Below are 27,405 nucleotides of genomic sequence, written 5' to 3' on the forward strand. Positions count from 1 at the left end.
ACACTCCAAGAATGACTGTGTCACTCACACAGCATAGTGAACACAGCATAGTGTCTGAGCACGTGTGGAAAATCATAAAACATATTCTGCTCCAATGTTTACCCCTCAGTTTCTTTGAAGATTAGTTTATTTGTATTAGCATTACGACGACTTCATTTGAAATTATTTATGTTTGAGGCTGAATGTGTGTGAGTTACTTTACGGACCTGGAGCTGGCCCAATTAATATTATCATCTGGCTCGCTGTCCTTCATGAGAACAGAGGTGGGTGTCGGCCGTCTTTGTGTGTGTGTCTTAATGAAAGCAAAGCCAAGCTGCTGACTGTGGCAGATTTCTGCTCCACTGCACAGGTTGAATTCCCAATTAGAGAGAGCTATACTGGTGTATCGAAGACCTGCAGCATCTATGCAGCTCTAGGTAGTCCTGCAAAATGCACTAACTGCCCCTACACAGAGCCTCGTCCTCGTGCCAACCCAGCATGCGCACGCACACGTGCACTAATAAATGAGATAGATTTGCTGTCAAGTACAAATATTTACTAAGGAACAGGACAGCCCTCGGGTAGAAAGACTGAAACAGGAGAGAGATGGCTCAAAAGCACTGCAAATGCTGCAAGCTTGAACATTTTTTTACAGACATGCACACGCAAACACTCCCTTTCTATTGTGTATGGAATAAGCATATTAATTTTCATATCTAGTCAAAGACATCTGCAGTATGTATCCCCAAGGATAAAATCTGCTGCTTGAATGACTGCAGGTCGCTGGCATTGACTTCACAGTAAAGAGCTGCGTTGTTCTGTCTCGCCTTAAACTTGTCACTGACTCACTATAAACCCTCCCAAAGGGCAATTCGATGATGCAACAACTTACGGCAATACTTTTGCACATAAACTGGAGCACCCCCCGAAAAAAAAGATCTCTGGTATTAACAGAAAAAATATTTTAAAGTTTCCTTTTTCAATCATAGTCAATCAGACTTATCTTAGTTGTCACCGTTACTTTGATCACTATGCTGGAAGTGCATGTGTGTGTTTTTCCTGCTGTTATATATTCCTTCCTAAAAGCCAAATTAAGTATTAATGCACTCACCTACTAGAAAGCCTAATGTTACAACAGATCTCTTTCTTAAGTGACAGAGGCTGGCTAATACACCTTTTCATGGGTTGTCTTTGGCTGTCATCTGCGCTATATTTGAACATCCAGCAACAATTTTGCTCCATCAAAGTTATTACATGACTAATTTCCTTCAAATTACAGCAGCATAGACTTCTTCTGCAGTGGTGTAGCACTGAGTTTTATGTATAGCTCGGTATGTTAGAATGGGCCTCCTGCTGTTTGGGTCTGTCTGGGTCAGCACAAGGCTTCACGCTCTTCCCCTCCCCTTCAAGCTACCAGAGACCGACCGCAGCGGCACGAGGAGAAATACTGTGTACGCAGCAGAGTTTTTGAGGATCACCATCTGCAGAACAATAAAAAGGGATGACTTTCATCCTACTGCATCAAATGAAGCGAAGCCTGCGAGGTGGTTCAGGAACTGCACTGCGTCACACAGCACACGCAATAAAAAGCCTCGTCGTCCTCGTGTCATATACCAGACGGCCTGTTTCAGCTGCAAGATTTCTCATCTCTGTTTCTGGCATGTCAGCGCCACATTTGTCTGCTCTTTCAACCCCTCCACCACCCCAGCATCCACCTGTGTGCTGACTGTCTGACTGAAGATAAACTAGTTCAATATTACTACTAGTTAGCTGGTCTCATTACAACACATAAGTCTACAAAGACACTATATAACGAGCAGTGGTGGGAATAATGGCGTTACAAGTAACAGCGTTACTAACGGTGTTACTTTTTTCAGTAACGAGTAATCTAACTAATTACTATTTGTATCGTTACAACGCCGTTAGCGTCACTAACAAGAAAATACGGTTGTGTTACTATTTTTTAACAAACAGTCGGTTGAAACTGTATTCAGCCTACCGCATCGTCTATCAGTTGCACGGAAGTAGCTGACTACGTAAGTAATCTGGGCGCTACAGCTTTAAGCAGCTGCGCGCGCTCCAGTGGACGGCAATCACTTTCTGGCAGACAAATCACTTTATGGCACAACACCTGGAGCTAAGGGGGCAAAACAATCGCATGAGTGCTGCTGTTTGACTGAGGAAGAATAAAGTAGTCGTGGTAAACCAATCACACGACCACTTAAAGACAAAGCAACAAGGTGATATATACCAGTTTTTAAATTGTGTTGATACGCCACGTAAAACCAGAGTCATGATAAACAATATATACGCGGCGTTTTTTCCTCAATATTTTCATCACGTTTACTGTCTAAGGACAGCGCTAGCGAGCACTCTCTGCTTATGACCAAAACCTAAAAAAACAAAACAAAAAAACCCCCAGCCCTTTTGTGTTGGTGGAAAAATGTACCATGTCGACCAATCAAAAAATGATATGGCAACATGACATTTAATTGTTTAGGAAGTGGGGGAAGTTTTAGCAGTGACGGCGAGAGAGAGAGAGAGAGAGAGAGAGACAGCTGAAAGAGAGAGAGAGCGAGTTTTGAGATGTGAGAGATTTGTGACGTTTAGCATGTTTGAAGTGTGTAGTTAATGTGTTGTCTTGTGTAGTTAGTGTGTAGTGTTGTGGATAGTTTTGTGTTGTGTGTCAGAACAATGAGGCGACTGCTGTCTCCAGGTAGAAACAGGAGTGATACACCTGCTGCTGTCAGACCTGCAGGTATCAGGCTGTGATGTTCTCCTTTATAGTGGACAGAAATTATTTTTTGGATTGGCACAAATAATTTGCGTGGCATCTTATTGAAGAACAGCTGATTGTTCTGTAAATAGTTTGATTTTTTTTTTTTTTTTAATAGGGTAAAAGGTAAATGGCTGCAAATAACTTTGTTGTTTGCAAAACTTGTGCATATGATTTTAAAATTGACAATTTATATTTGCATTTAAAGTTATGAAATATGATTCAATAAACATTTATACCAATTATTTATGCCAATTATACCCTGGACCCCAGAGGGTTAAACATTTTTTTTTAAAGTAACGCAATAGTTACTTTTCAAGTAATTAATTACTTTTAGAATCTTGTAACTCAGTTACTAACTCAGTTACTTTTTTGAAGAAGTAACTAGTAACTATAATTAATTACTTTTTCAAAGTAACTTGCCCAACACTGATAACGAGCATAGAGGTGTTCAAGGTCAACTTAATGATTTATTTGTAAAAGATAATAAGCTTATAACTTAGAAACTATGATTTTTACAGGTGTGGTTTGTATTGTCAACATATAGAAAGTACATATAAAGATTTAAAATATCATGTCACATTTGACCTCTGACCTCTCCTTCAAGGTCAACAGATTGATTTCAAGGTCAAAATGATAATAATGCTGTACAGAGTTTTCAAAATTATGTTTTTACTGCCACTGTTTATATTGACAGCGTATAGGCATATAGGGAATTATATATGGGGATTATAAATATAATCTTAATTTGGGCATCGGACCTCTTCTTTAAGGTCAGATAAGGTCAAACTTTCATAAAATGTAAAACTTACCTTTATTATGTCTGCCTGCCAGGTGATAGGCCCTGGATCTATAATGTATGTGTGTTTGAGTGTAGATGCTGTCCAGGTCCTGTCTCCATGTGTTTGGGTTGAGGGATCTGAGAAGCTGCTCCACAGTGTCAAAGGCAGCTATGGTTCTGTCTAAATCATCGAGTGAAAAAGGTGCCTGCTCTGTGACCGCCGCTGACACCTTCCCGCCACCACTGTCCTGCAAAGGTCAAAAGTAAAACTAGTTCTATAATTCTATTTAAATTATCCTAAATTCCACAGTTTATCCTAAATTTCCACAGTTAAAGGATTACAGATGAACCAATAGCCATAACTTTGGAGCTGTTGTTTGTTTCTGATCAGAATTCTGTACAGATTTCTGAAAAATCTGAATAAACATCAGATTTATAAACTTAGCAAAATCTGGATTTCAAGAAACTCCATTTACTGTAATGTAAATGCTCACTCTTTACACACACAGCGCTTCTGCTCAAATGAATGAGTGCATCCAGGCCTGTAAGCAATCTTGAGTGTGAGGCTGACCTTGTATCAAACTTGAAAATGCTACCAGTCATCACATGGTTGAACACGAGCATTACAGCATATATTGCACATATTAACAATACAATACACCCCCTATTAAACCTGCAATCACTCCATAATTCTATGTCATGTGAATATTGTTAATGCCAAAATCTTTGCAACAATGCTTTTTAACTATATGTCACCTGTTTGTGCATATGTCAACCTACTGTCTGAGGTATACACATGTGGGGAAAAACATTAAACACAGAATTTCTGCTATTTAAAAACATTTTCTTATATCGAACATACACTCTTGAAATCACAATCTCCTTCTTGTCAGTTCTTCCCAACAATAGTCAGGACAGGGGTGCACAAAACGTAGCACCAGATTAAACAAAAGATTTTTGGATGACCACTACTCTAGGAGTATAATTATTATGACATGTTGGACATTATAGGTATGACACTGACTGCCCTAATCAGCAATGACTTTCATTAAGGTCAGAGGACATGGGTCCTAATGAGGCTTCAGCAATTTAAGGGGGAAACGTGGATTCATCCAATGTAGAAACAGACAAGAGCCGCTGAGATTTGTTAAGATTTATTGTAAGCTCTTAAATAAAGTGGCTTAATAAGTATCCTATAAAAATTATAATTTCAGTATCAGTAAATCTTCCTATCAAAATGTGAAATAAGCTCATATAAAATAAATGTTCACAAGAGCTCAACTGAATATTGAAATAAAATGTTTAAAGCCCCTTTGCATTGTTGTTTAAATAAAGACATTGTCATCTGTTACCATTTGTATTAGCTTTTCTTTTTGGATTGTCTAATCCTTGTAACTGTCTCACCTTGTAAGAGTATAAGAGTATATGTACCAGTGTAAAACGTGCACCCACATTTTTATATAACCAACCCATATGTATTAAAATTTCCTCACAGCCAGAAGCCCACTTATTATTAATTATTATGATCAGATAAGTCAAAGTACATACTCTTACACAAATTACACTGATTTCCGGAACGTACTTTAAACATTAGTTTAAAGAAGCAAGTCATTTGACACTTTAAGGTTCATGCATATTAAATACAGTACATGCATGCAATAATGTATTCTGTGTGGGTGAGTGTTAGCCTATGCAAATGGTCCATATGTTACAATTACAAGTCATTGTTCCTGGTGTGCTTACAAATGCATTTATGCACGGGTTGGAAGTGTTGGAAGGCAGGCTTTTATACTCATAACTCATGAATAAAGTTTGCGTGAGAATGGCTTACCGACATGGGCACGGTGACAGCCTCCCAGTTGGTGTTCGATGCAGGCAAAGGAGACTCATACTGCAGAAAAAGAAAATGGAAATAACTGATGTTATTGCTTATGGCTGAATAAGCTCCTAAAAAGTCTGCACACAGAGGCTACATGGATATGACATGTGACACAGCAAAGGTGACTGACAACGCAGAAATGTGGATACAACTGAGTAAGTTGAGGTTAAGATTGTGGGGATGAGATGAATTACCTTTAAATGCTGCTTAAGAGGACATTAAACATTTTCTTTATTGGCAAAGTCTGTAACATTTGGTAACATTTTTTAAGCCCACCCAGTCACTGCACCATCCCCTGTGACCTTTTGCAGCATACGCCTCTAATGCATGGTTTGCTATGTGAAGAAACCTAAGTGTATCTGCTCCATGGGGTGAATGACTGACCTATAACCACTATTGGTATGTATTTCAGTGTAGTGATAATGCCACCTAAGTGACCTTTTCTCTTAAATCTCTCAGACATCACAGTCATACTGCACATATTTCCACATTTTCTCAAACTGTGTTTTTCTTCACATATCAGCGAAACTACAGTTATTGTAAGTGATGATTGGATTTGAAGTCAGGCAAATAAAATCCTAGGTAAAGGTTAGGAGAGGACTGTGAAGATGAGTGAGAATGGAAACTCTGCTTGTTAAAGGTAAATGCTTCCATCTATCAATTCAATGCTCTCACATTTTTACTTTTCAAGTCGCTGCCCTTGAAGTCAACTTGCAGGATACGGGGTGGAGCATTCGCATGTTTTCCAAGACATTCAGGTATCTGCCTGTCCAGCTGGTAAACTGTCAGTGTGTCAGTGAAATCCTGAAAGAATTTTCAATGAAGCCGGTCACAGCATGCCTTTGTATACGCATATGTGCATCTGTCTGGGAACGTAATCAGACTCTGGTCAAAGCATTTTTCGACGCTAAACGCTCATACGACTGAATTATTTGGCACTCATTCACACATTCCTTGTCTTTTTTGCCCTTTTGTTTTCACACAGACAAACACACACACACACACACACACACACACAATGTCTGAGAGATCACACTTTTTACACACACATAAAATCTCTCTAACTATCGAATCCCTCTCCTTGAAGAGTCTTAAATACCATCCCCAGTCAATGTGGAACAGTAAATCTGTCTCGACTGGACTTCAAACACACAGCGCCCTCGCTTTGTCTTGGTGTGTGCACAAAAGTAATAGAGTTGACATCAAAGATAGTCGGTGTGCAAAGGTTTTTTGTTTAACAGATTCTTCCATGTGGCCTTTGGATAAATGTACTCATACAAATAACTGCACACATCCAAACCAGCTGTGAATGAGGTCAGAAGGTTTCGTGTAAGAGCATGTGTGTGTTTGCACTCATATTACTCATGTTATGAGGACTCATACTTTGAAATTTTCATGGTAAGATCCATTTTAGGTTAGGGTAAGGTAAGGTTTATGTCATGTTTGGTTACCTAACGCCTGGTTAACAGACAACAGGAAATGAGTGTACGTTGATGCAATGTCCTCTGCAGTAATAAAAACACGCCTGTGTGCTTGAGTAAATGCATGTTTATAGACGCCTAGTCCCGTTTCCTTTTAAGATCAAAAGCTTCATGTCAATCATATGGAATCCTTAATAGGACTGAATAAAGAGACTTGACTCATCACAGGGCATGGACAGAGATAATTCTTTTTAAAAATGTGTTCTCGTGCAATGGAAACAAATTTTCAGTACTCAATAGTAAAAAGATGAAAAACAGAATTTCTTCAACTCAACTCAAGGTCAATGTCATTTAAATGCAGAATGCTTGCTTCATTATTAATGTTTCATTATTTATTTGTCTATTTGGTATTTTCTTTTATTGTCTAGTCCTTTCACCAGTATGAGTCTCCGTACATTTGATGTACTGGGAAGCTATCTGATCTAAGACCATTAACAAGAATAGTGGCCTCATACAGGACCTTAAGCCATCCACTATAATTGTCCTCAAAACCAAATTTGTCCAAGCAATGAATTAAAAAGACCATTCAACTTGGTCAAGAGCTTTCTCAGCATCCAAAGAGAGCACTAAATCATCAACCTGTCTATTTTCCTGAGAGCTGAGGAAACGGTGTCTTTCAGTTTAGGCTAAGGAGTTTGCAAAGAGTGGACTGGACTTCTTGAAGAAGAAGGTCACCATGATCTGGATGACTGAGAACCTACCCAAACATCTTTCAGTGTAACTTTCTTTTTTTGTCCACTGCAAAGGACATAATGAATAGGTTCGGTCTCACGAGGGTAGGAGGGAAATCCTGGATGATACTGAAATGATATCATTAATTTGTGAACTGTAGCAACAAAATGATGCATCTGCTGTAATGAATGATTAAATAATCCAAATTCACTACCAAACTCATCAGGTCCAGAGGATATTTCATTCTCTAAAGTTCTCATATTGGATTAAACACCTTTTTTCTGGAAATGGGAGCATTAAGAGCAGATTGCTGCTATGTTCATATGGTGGGCAAGCTGAGCTGGGGGAAGAACTTATTCACTAAAACAGATTTTGAATTGTAGCACCATTTTGTTGCTACAATTCAATCTAGAGTGTACACCACCTCTTGCCCAGTGACAGCTGGAATAGGTCCCAAACCCTCAGTGACTGTGAATTGGATTAGTAGATCAAAAAATGGATGAAAAGATGGCTGCTTCACAAATGTTTAAGTCACGCTTTATCAGAAAATCCTGCTTTATTTTTCAGCACTGTATTTTTTTATAGCATTACACAAGCCTAAGTGATTAACATAAAAGCAGGTCATGTCATTATCTTCAGATTAACTGATTAAAGTTCTGCAATGTGCCCTAAACAATATATGTTAGCAGATCTAAATAAGAGTCTTTGTAAATATCATGTGATAGAACAGAGAAGAGGAAGTAAAAGTCAGGAGAAAAGTTTCAATTCTACAGGACACACAGAGAGGAGAATCTCATTTTCCAACAACAAAGTAATGCTAATCATGGAAGCAACGTTAATATTTTAAGGCACTATACCACATTTTCTAATGTTGAGGGGATGCGTTCTTATTTACAGTAGCAGCCCAGGGCAGGGACATCAGGGAGCTGCCCTTTTCAACCTCCATTTTGTACAGTTGGACAGTGGAGCAGCTGAGGATTAAGTGAGCAGTAGATGGTGAGGAGGGAGAGAGCATTTTTCTGTCGACTTTTACCCTGCATGAGCAGCTATCTCCCTCACAGCCAGAGGACATTTAAGTTAGAAGTTAAATCACACTGACCACATTTTATGCTGTCTCATCTATGTTTGAGTCGTGAGCTAATGTTCAGCTTGGAGAACTGACAAGACTTACTGTTACAGTTCCTTGTTTAATTTGTATTTATTTATTTCTCTTGTTTTTTGTAATACATATTCAACCAGAAACTAATGCAGTTATTCCTGCAGCTGTGTCAATGGAGGTTTGGTTTGTGGATCAGTGGCAGGAAATTTTAGTCCATGGATCTCAAGTGATTAAAACTCTTCACGAAAGATTATACATAACAAACAGGTGATGTCTTGTCCCGAGAAGCCTCAAAGGAAATAAGTGCAATTTCAACAACACGTCTCAGATTTTCCACATTCAGTATTTTGTTTACCAGAAAAGCTATTGTTGCAAATCAAATTAACATGGGCAAAGCTCTTTGGCTTTACCACCTGGCTTCTGTGTGGCATGGCAACCCACAGGTAATGCCTTTGTCAGCTATGATGACTCACACCTCTGACTCAAATGAAATTTGCAGTTCAAAAAACCCACTCACTTTTACTGCAATTTTTCTACTTGGCAAAAACATTCAGTGGGCCAGATTGGACCCTCTGGTGTCACTCCTGATCTAGGAATAATTCAGGCTCATACTTAATGGATTACAGGAGTTTAGTCAGTATGCAAAACATATGTCCTGTCATATGACTCTATGCAGTGGCTCCCTACTGTTTCTGTAGGATTTAAAAGGGTAAGTAGCAGCCAGGTGCTGATAATTAAATGCACTTGATTAACTGATTATCAGCAAGTGTGAGCACCTCGATAAAAGCAGATGTTTTAGCAGCTTGGTGGTCTGAAGCATTCAGCTGTGTGCTACAGGCAAATTTAGCCCAAGGTTTGACCATCCAATGTTCAGAGAAACTCCAAAAAAACAAAGAGCTGCATCTGAGACTCTGTTAGCATAAGAGAAAACCAAAATAGAGCTGTTTGGCCATAACGCCCAGCACTACGTCAGATAGAGTCAGATGTGAGGCCATCTGAAAGCTAAAGCTTGGTCTCAATTGGGTTATGTACCAGGACAATGATCCCAAGCATGGCTGAAAAGAAAAGACACAAAGTTTTGCAACTAATACTCTCTGCGCTTGACGTACCAGCACTTACTAGGAACACTATGAAAAACAATGAAAAAAAAAAAAAGAAAATCAATAATATTCTTACAAACATAAACAAAGAAAAGCTTCCCTTCACAGTAAATAGATGGTATATTTAGATGCACAAAGAAATTTTTGGGGCCTTTATAAAAAGTTTCTCTTGTGCAATGAAATGCACCCTTTGCTTCATGTAATTCTGCAGTGCAGGTGGTGAGTATCACCAGTTTAAAACAATGTTTTAGGAGGAAACAGTGACTGACATGAATAACAAGTTAGACCTCTGACTGCAGTGATGCCTACAGGGTTTTATCTGTCTGTCTCTCGTTTGGATGGTTTAGCAGATGTGAAATAAAGACACACATACTCACACACTCGCATACCAACTGAAATTTGACCCAAATGATGGAACAGCACTTACAATTGCTGTTTCAATTTTAAGAATAGAGTAGAAATACATTTCCATGTACTTTTGTTTATAGCTAGCCACATAAATACCCCCATTGGACAAACATTAGCAAGATATCCAACTTTTTTTTGACTTGTGCTATTTTGTGCAGCACTACCTCATTTAGATCAGCATTTGACATACTGATGGTTCAAATAAACACCAGAATGCTAGTTTAAAGAAGGAGAACATGAAGCCTACTTAATTAATGAGCAGCCATATAGGCTCATTATGAGCAGCGATGTGCCATTTTTCCCACATGTCACAGTTTAAGAATTTTCATTTTGCTTTAAAGAACACTTTTTTCTTGGGTTCATATTGTGACATACACACAAGCAGAATTGCAAGTGAGTCTGCAGCAATCTACTTCAATAGATCTGTAAACCCAAGATGTGGCAATGGATCAACACCAAATATTTAGCTATGGTTCGTTATCCTTCCACAACTCCTCCAAAGTAGTCACACTTATGGAGGACTAAGTCTGCTGCTGTGCTTGCATGCAGCTTGTCCCAAAGTTGGGTCTTCGTATCTAAGACATTAGGACCAATGAAGGCTTTTTATCAAACAAACTGAGATTTAAGTAGATTTGGATATAAAGTGTTTTAGGTGTCAACACAGCAAAGATTTAACTTTTTTCTTTGTTTGCTTCCTTGTGTGACTCTGCTTTACCTTCCCCCAATTATACCGACTGTTTCACTTTCCCTAATGTTTTTTTTTCTTTTATCTAATCCACCTTAGTCCACTTCATATAACTTACTTCTTCACAAGAGTCTCTCTCTCTCTCTTTGTCTCTCTCAGTTCAGGTTGTTTTAGTCATTAGCTGACATGCCGATACCATCTCAGACACCTGTTCTCTCCTTCCAGTGCTGCTTCTCCTCGTTCTCTGCCTGCCTCTCCCTGCCTCTCACTTCCTCCTTTCCTCCCTCTGCCTCTTCTCCTCCTCCTTCTTATCTGTTCGACAGGTCTGGAGAGAACAAATTAGACCTGCTAAATTAAGCCACACACAAAGCTCCAGTCTAGCTGGAGGGAAACTGTGTTTATGTGCGCATGTGTGTGTGTGTGTGTGTGTGTGTGTGTGTGAAAGATGGAAAGAGACAAACACACACTCAAACATGGGAGCGCTTTGAAAAATGGGTAAAACTGATTAAATGAGATAAGCCTCTGGAGCTGGATTCTGCTTTAAATGTACAGAGGGGTGATTATTTGACCAGAGGAGAAATAACAAAGACTGAGGAGGGAGGGATGGCAGCGAAATGCAATGAGAGTCTGAGAGGGAGAGATAAGAGAGCAGTTTGTGGTTTACGCCAGTGGTAGGAAGTAAGTAGGTACATTTAGGCAAGTGCTCTATTATGAAGTGCTTTTACTTCATTGTCATTACATTAGGTTGAATGACATTGCTGTGTAGTGTTTGCAGTCGAGGTAGTTAAGGGCTAATTTAACCTAAACACCCTATACAGTTTATGGAGAGTACAAACTGTAATAACAGCAGGGGTAAATAAAAGTAATATGAAAATGGCACTAGGAAAGGGAAGGATTTTCAATAAATACGATACCTATCTTTTCCTCTCTCTGCCCGCTTTGGCCTTTATTCCTTCTGTGCTCACACCACTTTTTTCTCTCTCTTTTTTCTCGGATAATAAGCAGTGCCACCAGTTCAACCCTGTCTGTGATGCTGTGTCTCTTCCTCTCTCTGTCATAAATGAGGAAGTCTGGGAACATCTTTAAATGTCTGTGTGTCTCTCCACTGATCTTTCTCTTCCCCTTTCCCCTCTGATAATAGGGTGGGTGAACATTTCATATCGGATTCCCTCACTTTCTTCTTTCCTCTTGCCGACAGAATGACAAAGCTAATCTCCTTATCAATTTGTTTGACAGCCTTTGAGAGAACATGTTCTCATCTTTTCCCCCCAACCGTCCTGCCCTCCTTCACCTATCCCTTCATCTCTCCTCTTTTGTTGAATGGACATGTGAGAAAAGCACGCTGGCTTACACATGTTGGCAGTCTACTGACAGCGTTACAAGATCCTGTGTTTTTTCTGTTGCTCCTGCCTCTCCTATCTATTTATCTCCATCTCATGCCTTTTCTTTATTGCCGCCACAAGTAAAATGGTCAAAGAGGCATTTTACCTAGGGCACTGCTGTGGTACTGAGTCTGAAACTGATCGGATTTAAAAACAAAAACACACTTGAATGAAGAACTTTATGTTGTGTTTCAAATAACAGCCAATAATTCGTCATCAGCCATGTGTGTGTGTGTGTGTGTGTGTGTGTGTGGGTGGGCGTGTGTGTGTGTGGGTGTGTGCGTGTGTGTGTGTGTGCCCCTTACCAGTAGTGAGTAGTAGATTTTAAATCCTGGCCTTGCAACAAAGTAATCATCAGACTTGAAGGTGACTTTGAGCTTGTTGGTTTTCGAGTTTAGACTGGGTGGTGCCTTCTGCCCGCACCACCGACCCCAAATTATAGTGCTGGTCTCCGACTGGTCCTCCACTTCAACAAAGTCATACCTGCAGTGTGAGTGAGAGCAACATAGAAGTATGTTAATACGTAGGAAATAAGATTAAAACTGAGGATTAAAACTGTACACACACAAAAAAAACTATGTTCAAGTTAAGCACAAGTAGTTAGATTTTTTGTACATTATTTCTGGAAATAAAAAACTTATTCTTGCTAAGGTCATGATTAAGCAGTCAGAGAACTGGAAAACAGTAAACAGCCATCACATTTTATAAACCAATTTATCTTCATATAATATTCTTGTATTTTCTCCTGCAGGGACGAGGATTACTACTGTCAAAATTTCAGTTAACTTTGCTAAAGTTTTGGCTGATTTATAGTATGTCTAATTGTGCAGGACATGCAAATTAAGTGTCTAGACCACAGAAGCCAGTGAAGCAAATGCGCAAGTGCCTAAAAATTTGGCATTCTAACTGAAGGCCATCAGGTGGTGATAGCTGTGGTACAAAAAGACCTCTGGACCTGTGGAAGTCTATTGGAAAATGGCTTTCTGCTGAGTTTATCAGCTCAGTCACTTGTTTTGAGTCATACTGAATAAATAAATAAGTCTATTTTGTAAATCTTGACTGTATTATGTTTTAGAAATTAGGATTATTTAGTGGTATGAAACTAAAGATTGACTTACGATCAATCACAAGAACGTGCAGTTTTATAGTCAAACGTGTTATTTCTCGTCACATCTAGGTTTTTCTAACCAAAATGATGACGACAGAAACGCTCATCTCAAGGCTTCGAACTGGGACTGGGTTACGGTAGCTACGTCCATCTTTTATACTGTCTATTGTCTAGACCTCTTACATAAGAATTTCTGTAACTTGTTTTTTATAAAGATGGCCAAAGAAAGATGATTCTGATTCTGATCATTTTAAATAACATGCTATGACATGACAATAGCCAAAATAAATATGCCCAAAGATTAAAAAACAAAGCTAATTATTCACTGCAATGCTAAAAGTTCAGTGATTTGTGGCAGAATTGATGCTCCATTTTTGCTAGCACAGCACGTGTGGCAACAATAACAATTCTGTCACTTCTAAGGTTTTGCATATAAGGACATTAAAAATGATCAACTCCTTACCAGGATAGAATTAGATAAATACAACCTGAGACTAACAAAAAACTTGACATATCACATCATGTCATTATTTATTTTATAAAAACTAAACCAAAATGCTGAAGCAATGTGTGAAAACAAAACACCTCCTGATTCAGTCATTATTGCTTTGAGCAACTTGAAGTATTCTGTGCCACTTTATCATTCTCCTCTATCACTATTTTGAGGAATTATTTTGCTTCAGTTCATTGAGGTTTGTGGGCATTTGTTTATGCACAGCTCCTTTAAGGTCCTACCACAGTCTTCAATCGGGTTAAGGTCTGGAGTTTGGTCCATTGGGACCATTGTCCTGCTGTATTACCCAATTTTGGACAAGCTTTAGCTGTCGGACAGATGGCCTCACATTTCGGTATATAGAGCTCATGATTGACTCAGTGATTGCGAGTTGCCCAGATCCTAGGGCTTCAGTAGTTGTAGTGATGGTCATCTCCAATTTGGTTCATCAGTCAAAAGGACATTGTTTCGTAAGTCTTGTGGTTGTTCAGGTGCTAACCCTTTTTAGAGAGAAGAGGCTTTCTCCTGACAGACCTTTCAAACAAGTCATAGTTGGCAGTCTTTTACTGTCATGTGTCCGCAGAGTCTGAGATATAGCTTTTTGGTTTTCGCTGTAGTTTGTCTGAGGATTTAAAAGTCTGACCTTGGCGTGAATTTGATGGGACATTCACTCCTGGAACGACTGGCAACTATCTCGAATGTTTTCCACTTGGGAATAATCTTTCTCACTGTAGAATGATGGACTTTCAATTGTTTGGAAATGACCATATAAACCTTCCTAGATTGAAAGGCAGCAGTACTTGATCCTGTAAGGTCACTGCTGATGTCTTTCCTCCTTGACTTTTCGTTAACACACACCTCGATGCTCCGGACCTACAAGCTGCCATTTTTCACTCACTGCTTCTACATTTTGGCTTAGTTTATGTTAAATACATTTTTAAGTCCTTCAAAGGACTAGATGGTTTTTTTTTATCATGTCCTGATATATGACTGTCTATATGACATCACCATGACTATAATATGCCTCACGGGCAAAGCTAGACTTTGAACATGATATAAAGGCTGATGAAGCAATTTTAAACGTGTCACTGACGCCAACCATGAAATTCTGTTCCAATTTTGTGCCAATCTCACAAACAGCTGGTAGATAGATGGCTAGACTGAACGCAGAGCATAACAAATAACACCAACTTTGTAATAAAGCCTAATTTTTCTTTATGGACACTTCCTCTGTAATGGTTCAGGTAACTTTTAGGGTTATGAGGCACTTTGAGTAATCAGACTTGTTATGATAGAAGTTTATGATGAGTTCTCGGCCAAGCAGACCATCACCATAAACTGCATGATAATAAGCCCACAAAGATACACACACATAATCAATGTGACAAACAAGATTTGAAAGACTGGGCAAAGCTCTCTCTCCTTCTTACTACCTTTTCAATTGTCTCCTCCTCCTCTCAACCCCCCCACCCCCTGCTGCTCCCCCTTGTCTTTTCAGGAAAGTGCTTACAAAGACGGCTGAGTTGCATATGGGGATTAAAAAGTCTATTTTCTCCCTGCAGCCCTCAAGGACAAACTTCTTATAGTTCTTGCCAAGAAAGCAAACTTCAGCTATCCATCTCTCCTACAGTGATTCCAGCACCTTATACCTTTTAATATTATTTTCTCTCAGTTCATTTAAATTCCAATTTATTGTGGATCCATGTGAATACAGTACCAAATAATTCACACATATTTTACCGTTGCTATTGTTCAGACTCGAGGCTTTTACACAATACACTTTCCTGTCCTCCCTGTCACACTTCTCCATCAGTCTATCTCCTCCTCAGGTTCCTAAATCACTCTTCCTTCATCTGATGTTTCTCCTTTACAGCTGCTCAGAAATGATTATTGTTCTTTCTTCTTTTTGTTCACCTACTTAATCCTTGTTTCCGGTATTCTACTTTGCTCCTCTTGTCTTTTTTTCCTGAATGGATTTCACGTCGCCCTCCTTACTTCTCTAGATCGCGTATTGTCTGAATCGTCAAGTTTTACCTGCACATTCCATTCTCAGCCTCCTCCAGTCCAAAGTGTCCGTCAAACTCCAGGTGTATGCGGCTCCCTGGTGGTGACAGCAGTTTCCATGACAACAGCAGGTTGCGAGGGTAAGCGTTGGGGTAGCGTGGGCTGTGGATGACTCCACCCTGTGGCGTTACTGTGATGTTTTCCTCCTTGCGGTACAAGTCTGTGGTGAGGCGATTGCTGTCTGTTAGTGGTTACAGCTAATCAGTTAGTTAGTCCATTTATGAATAGAAGAAGAAGAAAAGCAGATTGTTCACAGATGCAATTTCACACCCAAGAGGAAAACTTTTTTAGATGTCGGCACCCACAAAGACATGCAAAAGAGGAGCACAAAACATATAAACAACAGCTCATACAGAAACAATCCTCAGCAGAGACCGAAAGACTAATTTAAATAAGAGCGTGCCGAGCACACATATTGAAATGGATCACATAGATTTGTTTGGGTTTATCTTTATCTTTGTTTTCTAAGTGAGACTGCGGTAGTTACCCAGCAGGCCATTTCACAGTTCGAAACTTCTCCCCACTCTTTGTATCTGAAATCTTTAAACAGGCGTCTCCATACTGCAGTTTTATCTACTAATCAGCCCACATATATACTATTACCCAAAGACTAGCCAACTATAATACATCAAATGTCTGTCTGCCCGCGATTTTCTCATACATGATAAAGGGACCACACTTCAGTGGGCACACTTAGCACACGGGTACGTCTTAGCCCCTGAAGGTTCGTATCTACATCAAATATTGTGACATCATCATGTTGTTGAGAAACCACCTGCTGATGGCAAAAGTGAACCATCTTTACCATTTTTGCATCCTATTAACCCTTTTTTACAAGCAATGCATCATTTTGATGTCATGATATTTTATGTCTACAAAACCTAAATATGACATACGCTCATACTGCGCTACGCTAATACTGATCAGTTGACAGTGGAGGCCGTTTAGTGCAGCAAACTCATCGTCATGTTCAAGAAACCAGTAAAAGATCATCTGAGTTTTGTGACATGATGCATTATTCTGCTGAAAACAGCCAAATGAAGATGCTATACTGTGGTCATACAGTGGTGCACATGGTCAGGACATGATAATTAAACAGTGTTCAGTTAGTACTAAAGGGCCCAAAGTGTGCCAAGAAAATATTATTCCAACAAGATGAACTTCAGGAGGTTGTCTCAACCATTTCTACAAATGCTTTCAGTTCCATGTAAGGTGGAACTTAATACTTAATACTGTGTACTTAATAAATGTCTAACAAGTGTACAATGAGTGTGTATAATATAACATGTGGTTTTTAGTACGAAAAAAGTCTCTGATATCTTTCAGATAGGGCAAAGACTTGGTTGTGTTTCTATCAAACATGTATTTATATACTGGTGTCCATCAAATAACAATATTATTGTCTGACCTTTTCACACCGATTACATTTGAATATTTCAGTTCAAGTAAACATTTGTCACTAACTAAATTTGGCTTGCTATTATTATTCTGCAGAAAAGGTCAAAAAATATTCACATGCATTTCCTGAAGGTCATGAATATCAACAATAACTGGTCACCCACCAAAATCATTCAGAATAATTCTCTTGGAACCAAGAGTCATTGCTAGTTTTGGTAGCCGGGGACCGAACCATCAGGGTCTGTGCCCTGGCAGCTGTGATGCGGACGCTGTGCCGGTCTGTCGTGGTGAAGAGAGAACTGAGCGTAAAAGCGACGCGCTCAATTTCCCGGTCGGTCTACATCCCTACCCTCACCTATGATCACGATCTCTGGATAGTGACCGAAAGAATGAGATCGTGGACACAAGCAAAAATTAGCTTTCTCCAAAGGGTGGCTGGCCTCTCCCTTAGAGATAAGGCGAGGAGTTCGGACAATCGGGAGAGGCTCAGAGTAGAGCCGTTGCTCCTCCACATCGAAAGGAACCAGTTGGGGTGGTTCGGTATCTGACTAAGCTGCCTCCTGGGCGCCTTCTAGGTGAGGAGTATTATCTGTGTGAACACATCAATCTATTGTAACAAAAATGCTTAAAGTATTTGCAAGAAATATTCTTGCTTCATGTTTATATATAGGTAATAACTTTATATGTACAGAAGCTGTATGGGTAGGTTCTAAAGTTATGTTTAAGTAAAAGGACTGCTCATTGGTGGTGAACATGAAATTACAACCACTCAAAATGCTGCCCTAACTAATCAATGCAATCATAAATCTATTTTTGACATTTCATAACAATAATCATTAATTGGCCTTACGAATCTAAATCTATTCCCGAGTTCCTGAAAATTCAAGAGGGGAAAAAAAGCTCTTACACACACTCCCAGGAGGTCAGGCTGTGTGCTGAAGTAGGCTGACAGGGCTGTATTTTCTGAGTGGTGTGTGTTTTTTAGAGCACTGAATGCATAATCAAGGCACAGCCTGCACCCCTGGGAGATGATGGTGATGATGAAGCTTTGGCCTTCTCCTCCTCCTCCTCTTCACTCAGAGCTTCTCTTAATTCCTCCTCTTGCTCAGCCCCGTCTTTACCTTTCACCTCCTCTCTGTGTTTCTCTTCTCTACAGTGCCGCAGTTCCGCCTCAGTCACTGGTCATTCTGCTCTCTTCAACAGTCTGCTAATTCCGGCTCCAGCAGTTAACACAGCACTCCAGTGTGTATCATGGGCAGCGGGCATTAATGCAGCATGTACTTCTAGTTTGGAGCATGTGTGTAAATGTGACTGCATGTGTGTGCTGGGGCACAATTTTATTTGTAATGAAATTCTTCCACTTTGCTGATCAGAAGCCTGGCTGTGTAAGTCCACTCAGTCAAAAGAAGTGCTTATATGTGAGGAACTCTAACTTAACTTTATCCCTGGTGAACAGAATGTGTCTGCTTCAGTTCTTTTCATAAAGATTTCGCGTTAAAGCTCATGTGACTGCAAGTGGTCGCAAGCACAGTGTGTGCATTGCTTACAATGTCCAATACATATAACCGTAAATACACGTTAGCGCCACTTTTTAACGTACCATGAAGCATCTATCTACTGAAACACATCAAGAGATAGAAGTCAGTGCTTCTGGCCACGAAATAATCTAGCACATAATTGCTGTAAAACCACAACCCGAATTAATGCACCCATCCATTAATGCACCTGTCCATGCGCACAGGTATGAGTCTATCTGTGTGTAAGAAGAGGGCAGACACTAAAATGAGGAAATATGCAAATGTGCTTGAAAAGCAATGAGCTCTTCTGGATGATGTTCTGCAGTCACATCATGACCTTAATATAAATCATGCAGTGATGTCAGTGACACTGTTGCAAATTAATGCAAATGATACAGTGATTAGAAAGGAAGTTTCTATTAAAGATCCAGTCCACAGAATCAACAGTGGGAGAAACTAACTGGTGCAATTTATCAGACTGCTGAGGATTTTCGGTAAATGGCTCACACGGACTAAGCAGAATCCGGAAACCAGCAGACATATCAGCAGGCACAGATGGATATGCAGTGCAGTCTGGAAATATTAGGACAGGGACAGATTTAGCTCAGGTTTTCACAGGTTTGTACTTATATTAGTCTTTTTTTAAATTTTCATTTTCATTTTCTCATAAGATTAACTTCAATGTGTTTCCACGGTGAGGTGGCTTTGTTCAGTGTAGGTTCTATTATTATTATTATTATTATTTAAAATATCAATATTAATAATTTAATTAGTGATTATGGCTGTAGGAATGTGAATGTATATAGGGCTCTTTGTGTTAGTCCTGCGATGGAGTTGTAACATCTTGCTATGTGATAGTCCACTCCACCCCATCTGCCATTAATTATTATTGTTCCTTGCTGTTGTTATTTCTATTTTTGCAAGACATAAGCCTCAGTCACATTATAACTTATTGATTATGGGATCTTTAATCTAAACTAGTCATATAATTTATATGAAATAAAATTGGGCATATGTATTTGACAGAAAGTCAACATTCTGCAGTCACAGAAAATGATATTGTGCTGATAATATCACTGTCTGACTCAAATCCTACATTTAGCCACCCCCTCCAACCCCCACCATCTTGCTCACACACACAAACACGCACGCACATTGTCGTCTGCTCCACACTCACAAACTCACCACACAGTCACGCAGCATCATTGTCACAGTTATTTAAGTGTCAGATCAGGAGTCTGAGAGTTTAATTGGCAGTCAGTTTCTGTGTGTGTGTGTTAATCATTTTGCGAGGACCTACAACCTGCTACTTTATGGGTCTGTGTCTTCCTTATGAGACAAAAAAATAAGTACCTTTTAAATCCTTCCCTTTCGAGATGAAGAGCTCTTTATAAAGTTGGCTTTAGATTAGGGTTTGTAGTAAAGCATTAGCGTTTTGATAAGGTTAGGGTACGTTTCTGTCAGATGAATGGAAGTTAATGCAATGTCCTCTGAAGTCATATATACATGGCTGTGTGTGTTTATGGATGTGGCAAGTTACAAGAAAAAGGTTCAGGCTATACATGTGTGTATTTGGATGCATGCATGTCTTGAAGGATGTATGTGGTTAATTTTTCCCTAATTAAATTTGGCTCTCCCACCTCCAGTGTCAGAGTGTAATGTTCTCCATGGTGCTGAAATCTATTTCTGATACCAGTGCCAATCACACTCTAATCACCAGCAACATGATGCATCACGGAAGGAAAAATAGCTCTTTAGAGAAAGCACTGAAGTTGCTCGGAGGGAACTGATGTTGAAGCTAAGATATGAAACTTTATGTTTCTCTCTTAATTAAAATCAGATTTTGGTGAAGTCACAGGTGTGCAAAGAGTAAATATTAAAAAGTAAATATCTTTTTTAGTTCAAGTGTCTGTTCTGTGTGAAGCAAACTCTGTTTTTCTTGAGTGACAGTTTACATACTGTATGATGAATTCCCACACAGAGACACAGTCCCAGAGGACATTACCTATAACAAGGCGACCCCATTTCTTACATCTCCCATCCCCTGTCTAACATATCCTGTCTGACTTTCATCTCCTCACAATGAATTCTCATTACTTTCACACACAAACACACACATATACAAGAGAGCAGGACACACGTAATGGATTCACTTTCAGCTGTGAAAAACTACCCAGAGATTGCTGTTTTTATTCAAGGTGGCATTACTCTTTTTAATAAAAAAAAGCAGGTGTTTATTTTTGATGTGCTTCAGGATTATTAACTAAGTATTTACGCCTGTTTCAAAAATCACAATTAAGTATTTAATGGACAGGTCAAAATACTTTTTTGGGGGAAAATGTGCTTTACTTGCTTTCTAGTGGAGAGTTAAGATGACATAGTGATACACTGTCTGTTAAAACTACAGCCAGCAGCTGATTAGTTTATTGACAGCAGAGAAAAACAGCTAGTCTGGAAAAGGTAATATATGCATCACTTCAATTTGCTGAAGCATCTCACCTTGGTGTCTAGAAAAACATAAAAAGATAACAATAAAGTTGTGTGTAGAATTGAGTAATGTTAGCCCTGGACTATTTCTGGACTGAGTACACAAACAGTGCAAGGATATTATAACGACAGCACCATGAAAGCACTCAATGATCAGTTTAGATAGATGTGCCTCAAAAAGTATAGAAACGGAAACACTAACAATAAACCATTCAGTATGTTGCGTAGTAGTTTGTATGCAGCACTTTGGCCAACTTTATTCATACTATGACAAAAATACTTGTCATAGTATGAATAAAAAATATGAACTTTCAAATATTAGCTTAAAACCCCCCCAAAATATTTTGACGACAGACCCATCTGCGTTATCTGCTGAGTTGTTTATTCATCTGTGTTTGGTAACAGAGTGTACTGTCCATTAACAGCAAAACTGCTGATAAACACAGCGAGCATGTGTAAATGTGTGCGTCTGTGTATTCGTTTTTATCATTAGTTGTTTATGTGTATGCAATAGGTTCATATGGGCATATCTGTTAGGAACTGGGGTATATATGGGTCGCTGTTTCTGTGTTTGTGTACATGTGAGTGTGTATTGGTTGTGGATGTGAGAGCTGCACTTACATGCTCAGAGTATTTCCACCCATGAGAAATAACCAAAGCCTTTTCCATCTGGCTAAATGCTCAAGGCATATATATGTGTGTGTATATATACATATATATATATATATATATGTATATATATATATATATATATATATATATATATATATATATATATATATATATACATATATGTGTGTGTGTGTGTGCTTCACTGTAATGCTTATGCAGGCTCATTGTTTTACCACTTTCTCATGACAAATCAGCTGTAAACATGCCCCTTTGTTTCTCTGTCATGCTCAAAACACAAGCACAAGGCATGAAAAAGTCACACACACACACACACACACACACACACACACACACACACACACACACACACACACACACACATATATATCCTGGGGTGAACAGTGCATGCCGAGGGGTGTCAGCTTTGGTCAGCATCGGTTCTTACCCCACATATCTACTCCCTCCTGGCTTCTTCTCTTTGCTCATTTCTGCATCATCTCCTCTGTTTCACTCTCTTTCTAATCACGATGAATCACTTTTTCCTTGTTTCCCCAGTAATAGATGCCTAATGTAAAGTCTTATATTTAACATTTAATAATATTTCATGAATCATGACCAGGTCAAACCTGTGGTGTATGTAGTTAAAAAAAAAACTATAATTAATCATTATATTACATCTTTTTCTGATATTTTACATTTTCTTTACGATTATTACTGGCCTACATTAATCTGTGCCATTTTCTTTTATTCAAATTGATGCATGCCCTCTGCATTCATTGTCAAAGTGTGTGGTGTTGGGATATTTGTGTGGACTGATTGCACTATGAAGGAGGCAAAGACAAACGGCTCTCAGTCGAGGCAGATGGCCCCGCCCCTCCCTGAGCCTGGTTCGTTCTGTTAAAAGGGAGTTTTTCCTTCCCACTGTCCCCAAAGTGCTTGCTCATGAAGGGGTCATATGATTGTTGGGTTTTACTCTATATCTATTATTGTAGGATCTACCTTACAATATAAAGCGCCTTGAGGCGACTGTTGTTGAATTGAATTGAATTGACTGAGAGAAAATAAATGTAGTGTGGACACACTACATTTATTATCTCACACAAAACAGAGCTTCTGCCATATTTGTAAGCAATCAAGTCGTGGTTAGAAAGTATATCGACCAGCTTTAGATGTACTGCGTACTAAAAACCACCAAAGAATATTTAAAAAAGAAAGTGTACTTTATTGATCCCCGTGGGGAAATTCCTCTCTGTATTTAACCCATTCACTCAGTGAAGCAGTGGGCAGCCATTGGGCGCCCGGGGAGCAGTGTGTAGGGACTGTACCTTGCTCAGGGGTACCTCAGGGTAGCTGTTCAGGGGAATCGAACCCCCGACCTTCCGATCATGGGGCCACCACTCTACCTACTGAGCTATCCCTGCCCCTACAAATGAGGGGAGAGCGCGAACGCAGTCCCCCACTACCACAAATTATGCAGTTGAGATTCCCGCATTTGGGGAATTCACAGGGGTCAGCACAACCGCAGTGCAATGGCTGAGCCTCGCCCTGGGTGAACCACCTTGGTGATCATGGTATCTCCCCTGCCAGGTAAGTATGTGCATTAATATATATAAGAATATATGCATTTAAAGTGCTTTAAAAGTTACCAAAGAGTTAAGAGGTTCGGTTCAGTCACTACAGAATTAAAAAACTATAAATAGATGATCATAAAAAAGTCACACTTGCACAGCTTTTCCTAAGGGCAAAAGACCAAAGAAATTTTGTACCAAGCTGCAAACATGTCGGCTATTTTAACAAGTCAGTGGAAATCAGTGTGTGGGTGTAGTGTCTTACTTTGTAATGACATAAAAATGTTATAACACAGTAATGCCAGTATTGCAATACTGTTTTTACTGTTTTTACTGTTGTTACTATTGTTACGATGTCTGCACAATAGGCAGATGGGAAAAATAACATGCCCTTTTTTCTTTACACTTGCTAATGCAAACTTCAGTGAAGGAGGAAAATAGAGGAGCATTCTACAACATTTGAGAAGTGGAGAAATTATTTTTATTTCTAAAAAAGGACGAGAACATGATGTGCAAACTGTGCCCAGGTCAGAAAGAGCAACCTGCTGCTGATATCACCACATCAACTTTTTGGAAGCCTCTACAAAGACAACACACTAATACAAAATTAGTAGTGAAGAATCCAGAGTGATATTACAGATAAGTATGCTGACCCCATCACACAGCCAGAGTCTGATCTTCAGCAGGTAACCAAAAAGCCGTGATGAGCAGACAGGCCCATAACCTCGTATTTCTACCCTGACCTGTATCTATAAAAGAATCACTGTGAAGTGCTCTTTGGGCTGGATAACTTACTTAAAGACTTAAAGAAAGATCCCGTTTGTCCTCATTATGATAAGGATTGCTGATGAACTGATGTTCATGTTATTGGCCTAATATAACTGGGTTATAATTTTCTTCTTTTTTTTCTGCTTTTTTATTGTTTTGGAAAAGGACTTTGTAAAGTTTTATATGTATAAACTTTATTATTATTATTATTATTATTATTATTATTAACTGGTAACTATATGAAAGATGTTACTGAGTAATGTAAAAGTAATGTCCAATGTAGAGTCAACAATTACTTTGTCAAAGGAGTAATTTAGTAATGTAATGCATCACTTAAAAAAAGTAATACAATGTTGTAATATATTATTTTGAGTAACAGCCACAACACATATGGGAACTGGTTCCCTTAACGCCGGTTTCAAGCTGCACTTTTTTACAGTACACTGGCTTCATTTTTAAGGCCCGCAGGTTAATGCTTATATTTAACACGAGCTACATCTAGTTGCTGGAAAACAGGGGAAAATATCTTGAGATATACTCGGTTACGATGTAGTTACAAGCTGCAGAAGACGACAAAAGATCTCTACCAACAACCTGTCATTCAACTGCTTCCCTGTGACTATGCTCAAAAACTATGTACCATACCTGCCAGATCATCATACTTTCATTTTGATTCTTTTTAGGTAAAAAGTGAGGCAAATACTTCGTCTGGACTATAAATGTGTGCAACACACTAACGTTTGACTTTTGAAACATTTGCTAAGAAAACTCTTAGTTGCCAGGCAACATTATCAGGCAGAACTTTGTATTTCAAAGCTTTTGGTGCCTGAGTCATATCAGTGTCAGGGCTGTAAATACATTGATTTACATGCATATTTAACTTTTCACATGCAAACATCACACTCTCACTCTTTTTTTTCAGATTCCTGCAGGTAAAACTACAGTGTGTATAGGGCTGGGTATCGTCACTGATTTCTAGAATCGATTCGATTCCGATTCACAAGGTCCCGAATCGATTCGATCCACGATTCGATTCAATTCGATTTGAATCTGGGAAATTTTGCCTCAGACAGTCAGAAATATTATAATTCAGATCAGTACATTTACATATTTTTGTATCTATAAAAAGGAAGCTGACACTCGCAAGACTTGTGTGAGCATCACAGCAGATCGTGTCAAAGATTGTGTCAAAGCAGCTGAAGATAAAACACAGAAAAACATGAAGGTGATTTTCCTGGCCTGGGATTTTATAAAAATATTCTGCAGTACATCAAAAACGAAAAGAAAACCATTAATCAACATATGAACATTACCTCTGAAGTTACAGAGGTTTTAATAGAGACACGGCTAAGCGTTTTGCATTTTGCATAATTTTAAAAAGTTTAAATTTGTTCAGAAGCCTATTGAACAGCAGAAATTAGGTTTTCTTTTCGGAAGTAAGTAAAAGGAAAAAAAAAAAACAGCGGCCAACAACGCTGTAAACAACGGTAGACTTGTGCGTAACAAGCAAGCGAATAATGCAGAAAACGACGTATACAGAGAGAGAGAGAGAGCTGTGCATGACGTGTGATTTTATTGTGGTGGAAGCAAAACAGCAAAAGTCAGAGGGAGTTCATGACGATGTTTATGTGAAGCGTAGTTTGGATCTTCTTTTGCTGCTGGTTCAGTCAATATTGTTTGGAGAGAGATAAAACTAACAGCTTTAGAATCAGCGCAAAAAGGGCGTAAACACAAAGCACGGACCCACTGAAACATCAGAATCAGTGAGCTGTCGGCTTTCAGCCCCGACCGTGTTCGTGCCATCGGGTGATAAAGGCGACGTCTCACTGATTCTGATCCGCGGTTCCGCGCTGTGTGTTTACGTCTTTGTTCAGAATCCGTGTACCTGCTCTCATTTACTGTTTTAGCTGTTTGGTGGTTGTTGAAATTTTGTGAGGTTTAACCTGAGATTCTGGCGTTTTGGGCAAAATAAATTTATATTAAAAAATCGATTCAGGATTTTAATGAATCGATATCACGTTATCCAAGCTAGAATCGATTTTAATCGATAAATCGATTATCAAAACCCACCCCTAAGTGTGTATCAGATCCATCCATTTTTCTTGTCACTTGTGAAAATGCTTATCATGACCAAACTTATCATGACAGGGCACTTATCCTTATAACCCCCTGCCTGGGGGCAATTCCTAAACACTGTAGGGTGTTCGCCTCTCTCCATTCTCTACTCGCAGCAGTAGTTACACCCATTGTGAGTGTCTATGTGGGTGGATGTTTTCAGGGTGACAGCATGAGCATTTGAAACAGAGCATAAGAAAGAGTTTGTGAGTTGTAGGGTGGATTTAAAAGTTTTGGGGTTTTTTTTCATTTCAGGGAATGTGCATGTGTGAATATGTGTGAGAAAGAGTTTCATGGCCCTTTGAAGCTGAAACAAAGGCGTGCCCTGTGACACGGACAGATGAGGTTAGACAAACAGATGTGACCAAATTATTGTTAACTGAGCTAGAAAACTCTTTGTGGACATCCTCGCAGGGAAAGACGGTAGGGTGGGGAAAGAGAAAGATATGGGATGCAAAACAATAAGAGAGATGGAGTAGAGATGAAAAAAGCTGGAATGGGTGTGAGAAAAACTGGGAAACTCTGGGATGTTGAGAAAAACAAGAGTAAAAGAGGAAACGATGGTCAGGACAAAAAAGGAAAGATGGAGCAGTGGCCACGGCTACTGTGCAGCGAAAACAACAACAGAAGCCCCAAGATATCTCAACACATGAAAACTGTATAAGTTACACAAAAGAGCATATCTGAGTTGGGCTCATAAATATGCAAAAAATGTATTATTATGTGTGCATATATATATATGAGTCTATGTGTATGTTTGTGTAAGTGTTCCACTTGCTTTGTTGTGATGTGCACAGATTTGTGCAAATTCATCATTATCTTGTTTTTTTCATCTATTTCAAAGGCATAAACAAAGACAAAACATCAATGCAAAGCCATGACTCACAACGCATTTAAATTTCCTTCGGTACTGGAGCTTTTTAGCTGGCCCTCACATCTTCACCAGTGAGTTTCAATGGTCCTTTTAGGCCTTTGATTAGCATTAGCATCCACTTAACTTTTCCAAGTGGCTCTCAGGCATCTATGACTCAAC

General features: G+C 39.1%; 1 protein-coding gene and 1 non-coding gene across 3 annotated transcripts in view; both read right to left on the reverse strand.

Annotated features, from left to right (window-relative positions):
* Positions 1–27,405, reverse strand: part of pdgfd (platelet derived growth factor d) — a 55,073-nt gene that overhangs the window by 6,988 nt on the left and 20,680 nt on the right. The window contains exons 3-6 of one of the 2 annotated variants that reach the window (XM_063493782.1): positions 15,878–16,088; positions 12,548–12,725; positions 5,368–5,427; positions 3,568–3,784 (exon numbers count right to left, since the gene is read on the reverse strand). In XM_063493782.1, the coding sequence (XP_063349852.1) occupies positions 3,568–3,784; positions 5,368–5,427; positions 12,548–12,725; positions 15,878–16,088 (666 nt within the window). The remainder of the gene's footprint in view (positions 1–3,567; positions 3,785–5,367; positions 5,428–12,547; positions 12,726–15,877; positions 16,089–27,405) is intronic. The other variant, XM_063493783.1, reaches the window with a different exon arrangement.
* LOC134642137 (U1 spliceosomal RNA) lies at positions 23,353–23,516 on the reverse strand. The gene has a single exon (XR_010095867.1). It is a non-coding gene; the product is annotated as a U1 spliceosomal RNA (small nuclear RNA).

This window comes from Pelmatolapia mariae, linkage group LG14 (assembly GCF_036321145.2).
Source record: "Pelmatolapia mariae isolate MD_Pm_ZW linkage group LG14, Pm_UMD_F_2, whole genome shotgun sequence".
NCBI lineage: Eukaryota > Metazoa > Chordata > Actinopteri > Cichliformes > Cichlidae > Pelmatolapia > Pelmatolapia mariae.